Source organism: Austrofundulus limnaeus, unplaced genomic scaffold (genome assembly GCF_001266775.1).
Source record: "Austrofundulus limnaeus strain Quisiro unplaced genomic scaffold, Austrofundulus_limnaeus-1.0 Scaffold786, whole genome shotgun sequence".
Classification (NCBI taxonomy): domain Eukaryota; kingdom Metazoa; phylum Chordata; class Actinopteri; order Cyprinodontiformes; family Rivulidae; genus Austrofundulus; species Austrofundulus limnaeus.
In genome coordinates this window covers 27,666-35,763 of record NW_013953188.1, presented here as the reverse complement: position 1 = coordinate 35,763, position 8,098 = coordinate 27,666, and the positions used below count along the sequence as shown (strand labels likewise).

General features: G+C 37.9%; 2 protein-coding genes across 3 annotated transcripts in view; one reads left to right on the top strand and one right to left on the bottom strand.

Moving 5' to 3' along the window:
* polr2eb (RNA polymerase II, I and III subunit E, b) overlaps positions 1-906 on the top strand; it is a 6,154-nt gene extending 5,248 nt beyond the window's left edge. Inside the window, exon 8 of the mRNA XM_014028584.1 lies at positions 772-906. The gene's annotated coding sequence lies outside the window, so the exon portion shown is untranslated. The remainder of the gene's footprint in view (positions 1-771) is intronic.
* Positions 907-1,468: 562 nt separating this feature from the next.
* arhgap45b (Rho GTPase activating protein 45b) overlaps positions 1,469-8,098 on the bottom strand; it is a 27,523-nt gene continuing 20,893 nt past the window's right edge. For both annotated transcript variants that reach the window (XM_014028592.1, XM_014028593.1), the window contains 10 exons: positions 6,704-6,819; positions 6,467-6,553; positions 6,254-6,355; positions 6,012-6,175; positions 4,542-4,730; positions 4,333-4,470; positions 3,903-4,153; positions 3,592-3,829; positions 2,354-2,441; positions 1,469-2,242 (listed from right to left, as the gene is read on the bottom strand). In XM_014028592.1, the coding sequence (XP_013884046.1) occupies positions 1,824-2,242; positions 2,354-2,441; positions 3,592-3,829; positions 3,903-4,153; positions 4,333-4,470; positions 4,542-4,730; positions 6,012-6,175; positions 6,254-6,355; positions 6,467-6,553; positions 6,704-6,819 (1,792 nt within the window). In that variant the 3' untranslated portion in view covers positions 1,469-1,823. The remainder of the gene's footprint in view (positions 2,243-2,353; positions 2,442-3,591; positions 3,830-3,902; positions 4,154-4,332; positions 4,471-4,541; positions 4,731-6,011; positions 6,176-6,253; positions 6,356-6,466; positions 6,554-6,703; positions 6,820-8,098) is intronic.

Here is an 8,098-nt window from a genome sequence, read left to right as displayed (position 1 = left end):
TACAGACAGACAGACAGCTAAATCAATAAATAAATACAATTAAAAATGTGCCATTTAAATTAAAAAAGGAGAGCTTTACCTCACGTTTTTAATTTAATTGACCGTCACATTTATTTTCCAACTTAGTTCCAACAAATATATTTTTGCAAAAAAAATGTAAAATGTAAATTATGTGCTATATATTTAAATCATAAAATGTAAATAATGTGCAAATATATATATTAAATTATACATTAGTTATTTACTATATATTATAATTATTATATTATACATAATTATATATTGAAAAACAGTAAAAACTTTAAAAAATAGAATTATGTGCAAAAATATATTATTAGTTGGAACTAAGTTTGAAAAATAAATATGAAGGTCAATTAAATTATGAAACATGAGATAAAGCTCTCCTTTTTTAATTGGCATATTTTTAATTGAATTTATTTATTGGTCCATTTATGTATTTCTGCTTTTTTTTCTAGTTATGTCAGTGTCGGTCCTCCATACTGCAGGACTTGGACAAGGTAATTCAATGTCTGAATCAGGTGTGTTGGAGCAGGGAAAAACATAAAACCTGTAGGGCTGCAGCCCTCGAGGACCAGGATTGCCCACCCCTGTCTGTGTCGATAGATATATCTATATCTCCAAATACTGTATATAAAATTTTAAATAGCATTTAAAAGCGGTAAGAGGGCCCATCCCTGGTTTAGTCCAATTATTTCTTCTGTACAATTGGGGGAAAAAAAACTTATAGATTTAACAATTTTTCTTTTCCAGCTTTGAATGAAGATGTCGGACCAGTGAAGTTCAGCTCATCTGTGACTCCTCGCTTTGTTTTCTTGTTGAGATTCTAATATTTCTTGTATTTACTGCTTTTGTACAATAAAGTGAAAATAAAATGTTTCAACTTCAGTTTGTCTTTTGTAAATCAATGTGCAACTACAGTTTTTTCTTTTTAACATGTTCTAGGCTTGAACTTATATTGTGCCTTATCAAGTCCACATGGACTCCAAAGCGCTTTACACCTCAGTCATTCACACGTTCTAACACTGATGGTGGTAAGCTACACTGTAGCCTGGGGCACACCGACAGGGGGTGCTGCCAAGAACTTTTACACACTAGCAAATGAAGTGTTTAATTTACTAAAAGTTATATAAAGTCATTTACTCAACTCTTGTTTAGGAACCAGTTGACATGTCTTGGTTCAGTAAATTCCACACTTGAGTTCATAAACAAGTCTTCCCTCAGTTCTGCTCATTTAAATTTGTWGTTTGTAACAAGGTGTTTAAAGTAAAAATATGTTTGAATGTAGCAAAATTAACGTTAAAAATAGCAGATCTTCAAAAATAACTAGCACTGTAACAAAGAAAATGTACTTTACTGGAAAAACTTTACTGCTGGAAAAAATGACACTAAGATTTTGTGCATTTTAAAAGTGGGAAACAAAACTAAACTCTTAAAAAGCAAAATAATGCAATTTTAAACTTGAGAGAATTTATTAAAATAGTTCCAACATTCATAAGGAAGTACAGGTGACAGACTGCTAAACTGAAAAAAATACCAGGCTGATATAAAACCAGCAGCACTTAAAAATAAATCTGCTTAAAGTTTACACGATGCGACAGGTGGAACCACTAACTTATAGGAAATAAAAAAATAAATCATTAAAGCRTAACCCTTTAAGGTTAAATGCATCAAAAAGCAATGAGTGCAGACGTTTCAATGTTCAGTCTTGATGTACAAAAAATATAAATTTTGGCTTTTAGATTTCAAACAAAACCACGTTCAGTCCCATCAGACACTTCCACGTATGGATTTTGACTGTGACATTAGACAAACTCAGGCTCCATGTCCCGGTTTCTTGTCAGGGGTAAATTCTTCCCACACAGACAGGTCAGTGGGAGTTCTGACAGGTTCGGTGCAGGAGAGTAGGTTTTATTATTATTGTTGTTGGACTGGTTTACACTGAGCTCTGCCAGAGAGGTGGTCACTTCCTGCTCTGCCTCGTCATCAGGAAGCCCGCTGTCCGGCAGAGCGGGCGGCCCCCCTGCCTCTAGGTTGTCGGGATYCTGCTCCAGGTCAGTGTGGGTGGACAGGTCCAGGCTGTCCCTGTAGCTTAGCTGGTCTTCATCCATGCTCACCTCACTTTCCTGCTTCATCAGACTTCGGGGTCTCTGGCCCACTTCCTCTAGCTCTGAGTCAGAGTCGGGGAGCTGCTCGCTGGAGCCCAGTGAGCCCAAAGAACTTTCTAAATGAGAAGACAAAATTCGGTTTTTTTTCCCTCATCTTTTAAAAGGTGAACATTTTTAAAGGAAGCTATTCAATTCTCAGCAGTATTTTTGCCTTGATGAAAACATACCACATCCCTCCTCCTGCTTGTCAGAGTCTGGTTTGGTCTGCTCCTCTCTGTCTACAACACTCCCCGTCTTCTCTTGTGCTGTACTTTCCTAAACGAGCAAACGAAGGGGAAATAAATAAAACACACATTAGGAAAACGGTATACCACTGTTTACTGCCTGTTTTATTTAGACAAATTAGGAAAGGACTAAATGTTAAAATAAATAACAACTGTACAATCCGATAAGCTAACCAAAAAATTAGGTTCACGAACCACTAATCCACTAAACTAGAATGCTAAAACTAAACATCCATCCATTATCTGTACACACTTGATCCTTTCAGGGTCACTGGTGCCCATATCCAGCAGTCACAGTGCGAGAGGCGGGGTACAACCTGGACAGGTCACAAGTCTATTACTAAACAGCTTCCATTAATTTCTTTTTTTTTAAAAATTCACAAATGGATAAAACTGGGTTTTCATCTCCCTCCAGTTGAGGACTGACTCAAACCTGTTAGTTTTTTCTTGATTTAATTTGAAGGTGGTGGGATCACCTGTGGCAAATCAGCCAATCCAAACCAGTTTTAGCCCTGTCTTAACTTGTGATACTTCCAGGTTACCTCTTTCAGATTAAAAGCATTTCTAGATCAAGTTTGTATTTTAAGAAAAGTTGTTTGAAGTTAGTCAAACAACAAATAAAATATACTAAGGCTGCCATATTTTATAGGTAGTCAATTTTTGTGTTTGTTATTCAATTTTTTTTCTTGATGCTCTTGCGGTAGATTGAAGTTTAGCTGCTAAAGATGCTACATGCTTCGCACACTGTGCCCGACACATTCAGCACTGCTTGTAAGATGAGAGATTTTATTTAACTCAGGATAAATAGCAGAAAAATAGAAGCTTCACACTTATGGATAGTTTTAGTGGACTTCAAGTTGGCAGAACCTAATTTAGTAAAGCTAATCAGTCTGCTCAAGGTTTTCAAAGTTAGTAAAAATGCTAATAAGCTAAATGGCTAGTTCTATTAGAGCAGTGCCCATCACTTGGTATTTGTCCAGTGTTTTTATTTATTTATTTTGTGTTCTCGTTTTAATGAGTTTCTTAAACCAGGTTGCCTTTAAAAAGTTTTTGAACCATGAGCAGTAGTCACATTTTTCAGATAAGGAAAAACGAGCCTTTATACCAGATGGAAAAAAATTGCAGCTTCATACAGTATCTTTTAATAAGACTGTTAATCTGAAAAAAAAAATTAAGTGTACCTGCTGAGTGGAGGTAGAAGCAGAGCGAGACGTTTTGTTGGATTGAGAAGTTTTGGACTGGAAGATGGATGAGTAGAAGACGATTAGGGCCTCCACAATACGAGCCTGATGGGGGTAATCAACCAAAGACGACAGGGATATCGTGGCCCCGGTTGGACGAGGCCGCATTAAAGAGGGCCCAAACACAATCCCCAAGTTACTGGGACTCATCTTGTTGTCTTCCTCCAGCTCTGCAATCCTGGAATGAGGATGAAAACAAAGATCAGTGGGTATGACTCAACACCTGAAGCTGGCGTAAGCTGGACACTGACCTTCGAAGGTGGCGAACGATGTAGCGAAGCGTAGAGAAGTTAGCCTTGGGAAGTTCCTTAAGGACCTCCTTCAGACTGTCCACTAAGACCAGGATCTCTGGGTCAGTGTTAGACCCTAGGTTCACCAGCTCTGGGCCCCTGACCACAGCTGGATTAGTAGCACTGGACTCTGTCTCCTCTCCCTGAAGACTCTCCTTTGCCAAACCCATCAGTCTGTTGTACAGACGGAAAGGCATGATGGGCTCAGGCAGCTGCAGGAAACAAACATTTACTGTTAGAGAATTCAAAATCCACATRAACAAGGGTTATAATAATTAAACATCTTTATCAGTTTATTGCAGTAATGTTTTATTTGTGCCAAGTCTAATAAAACCAGGATAACCCTTTCCTCTTCAGAGTCTTTGAATCGAGATGAGCCTGCATCACGTACCTGTCTGAGATACAGCTTAAGGACGTTGCTGATGTCATGTGGCGAACACTGAGACAGCTCCACCAGTTCCTTCCCGTTCTCAAAGGCCTGACAAAGTTTCTCCACACGAGTCTTTACTCCGTTCACCCTGTAGATCCCCTGTGAAGAAGAAACAGTGATCATGTCTGAAACTTAACAGGTTTATAAACATAAAAAATGGGTTTTCTCACCTTCATTTTGAGTGCACGTCTCTCTATTTCGGAGATGCACTTGGTGATGATAAAGGGGATGCCRTCACTGGCACAGCTGGCAACCTGAGAGAAGTCCCTGCCGAACAGCTGCAGGCGACCCTGCAGCTTCTTGTGACCACATTGGATGGCAAGAGTTTCCAGACAGCGCTTGTGACACGCCAGGAAACACTGACGACACATGAAAAGGATTTTTATTAGTCAGTGAAACCAGAACAGTGTTCGATGTGTGAATCCAAATAATCTGCTCACAACTCTAACAGCCTTGTGACCGAGGTGYGAYGTGATGCCTTCACTCTATAGCTGCCTTCACAATATTAAGATGTATTTTTACCCCCATAATTTTGTTTTGGCACACATCTTGTTCTGCAATTTCTGTGCCACTTCAACTATTTGTACATCAAAATGTTCAGCTCCTTCAGGACATTCCCGCTATGACTTTTAGTACTTTAGCAATTTATACTTATACTATATTATAGATAATTCGCTTTTTCTGCCATTTTTTTCATCAATAAAAAAGCAGAACCAGAACAGATGCTGAAAAGTACAGTTAAGATTAATTTAAGATTTTTACTAGTTTGTGCTAATTTCAGCTTCCTTTGCCTTCTATTTAGCAGAATTTAGCTTCTTTCTACAGCTTTAGCTATTGTTCTGACTGCTATTCTGCCAATCTCAACTTATTTGGTCTTTTTTCAGCTTCTTTCTGCTAGTGTGAGCTGTTTTGAGTTTTTATCTACTTTTTAACTAATTTAGGCTTTTTTGCGATATTTACCTTTTTGTAATAATTTCAGCTTTTTACTGCTTAATTCAGCAAATGTGCTATGTTTCTTTGTGCTCATTTCAGCTCCTTTTTAAAGCAATTTTCCTGCTAATTTCATCTGTTTTAGCTATTTTACAAAAAACTGCAGCTCTTTTCTACTTCTTTTTTGTTTCTCTGCTAATGTGAGCCTTTATACTCTCCTTTCATCATCTGTCTGCTAATTTCAGCTTGTGAAATGATGACCTAATAATTTGAAGGTCACAAAATGAAAGGTCAAGCTCACAGGTTAGCCATTTTTCTGCTTGTTTTACCTTCTTTGGTCTAAATTTCACCTATACACATTTTTTATATATTTATTCGTAAATACAGCTTTTTGCYTCTTCCAACTTCTTGGTACTTTAAACTTTTTCGGGTTTTCAAACTACTTTTTGCTAATATTTACTCATTTCTACTAACTTTGGCTTTATTTCTACTCTGTTCAGTTTTGACACAACATTACTAGTTTTCTACTGATTTTTCACTTTTCCTACTTTCAGCAAAAGTCACAATAAGTTTCAGCTTCTTTAGCAGCTTTAGAAACATTCACACTGCATTTCCTCAGAATATGCAAATTCTCTTGTTTCTGTTCAGTTTCCACTCTAAACAAAGGTAGTGGGGGGTTATTAGGTTAGATAYCTGTTCAACAAACTCACCTCCTCGCACTCAGCTCCCTGGAAGTAAACATAACTGTCACATTCGCGGCATTTGGCAGGAGTTCGAAGCTTCCTCAGCCGGTGAGTCTGAGCTGCTTTGGATAAGCCGATGTTTCGAAATGGTCTGGCGGAAACTACCACGTCTGGATCCATGCCGTTAATATCTGCACAGAACAGCCTCAGTCACTCAGCTCAGAAGAAGCTCYCACAAAAATCTGGACAGGAAAATGTGCAACACTCACTCGGAGTTTCAAATGAAGCCATGTTTCTGTCTTTCTCATCGGCTTCCTCATCAGACGACATGGTTCCAGTTGACGATGTTCGAGCAATTTTAGGGATGTCGCCTAAAACAGAGAAACAAATTTTATATAGAGCTTTTTCCACACTATTGTGGAAGAGCAGATGAAGTATTTTATACTGAAAAAAATGTATCAGTTGTATTGTTTGTGACTCACCTGTGCTGGTGGTGGGAGAATCCAAACCTTCCTCTGCTCCAACACTGTCGTTGCTCACTGTTGAACCCCATGACTTGTGGCCTTGTCCTGAGAGGTAAACAAACAAAAACAAACAAAGCCAACAGAATGAGATCAATTACAAATAAACTATAACTTCTTTCAGTAAAAAAAAAAGACTAAATGACAATTCCCTTTCCAAAAGCACAGCTCTGTCAGGCCTCATGCAGCACCACTTACGTTTGCGGTGAGCCTCTGATTCTGCAGCTGCTGAGTCCATACTGGAGGCAGGAGAGTCTGTGTGGCTTGTGTTTGGGTCGGTGTTGAAGCTGTCATTTCTGGGTCTGTGGCCGTGTCTGCAGAGGTTTGACACACAACAGCTTAGAAATTCAGTACAAGAACCTAATTTTAAGATCACTGCACAAATAGGCTACAACTCTGGATGCATACTTTAGTTAATCCCACTGTTCACAGTTAAGCACCAACATTTTCTCATCTTGGTTTAATGCTTTATGGAGAAAGCAGTTTCTGTAAGTTTTTAGAAATCCATGACATTTGGGGGTTTCAGTCAGGTTTTAGATCACACCACAGCACAGACACGGCTCTTTTAAGAGTTTTTAATGACATTCAGGGAGCTCTGCAGTTTTAGCGCTTTTAGATTTATCAGCAGCCTTTGAAAATATAGACCACAACATTTTGTAATTCCTGCTGGAACATAATATTAAAGCTACAGCTCTCGCCTGGTTCAGTCCATAGCTCACTGGCAGGAGTTTTTCTGTCAATTTGGAGACTTATACCTCAGCAGCTCCTCTGTGTTATGTYCTGATGMATCTCAGTAATCCAGGTAGAAAAATCAAAAAGAAAAAATAAGTACGGCCTCTGCATAGGTTCTTCTTTAATGAGGCGTTTCATTAAAGAACCCGTCTAAAAGGACCTACTTATTTTTTTCTTTTTGATCCTTTATGTTATGGTGGTCCTCAGGGATCAACACTGGGTCCATTGCTGTTTATTCTGTACATGCTGTCACTAGGGTCTATTTTAGGAACCCTAATGTAATCTTTCACTGATTTCAATCAATCAATCAATAAGTTTATTCACTCAATTCAACAATATCATTAACATACAAAACATTTTTCTTGTAACACTATACATGAGTGAAAAGGAAGCAAAAAGAAAAACCTTGTATAAACCTGCTCCTTTCTCAATAATTACAATTATTATTATTATTATTATTTTCCATGGCCACATACATTAAATCAACAATATAAATAACAAACAATATGCCATTCTCATCATTGTTAATAAAGTGTATAAGTGTTAAGTGTATATTTACTGATGACATCCAGGCAGATAATGCACTGACAGCTCTGCTAAACTTTCTATCTGAAAATAAAACCTGGATGAGGTTAAATTTTCTAACTTTGAATGAAAAGAAGACTGAGGTCATCTGGTTTGGGAAGTTGTTTCCCTCCTCTTATGCAGCTGATGTTTTAGGTTCCTGTAATTCTTTATAAACAGGGTTAGACCAGTTATTCCTATAGTGTACAAATAGTTCAAAATGCTGCAGCTCGACTTTTAACTGGTACAAAAAGGCATGAACACATCACTTAGGTCTTAAAGGGGCAATATTATGTA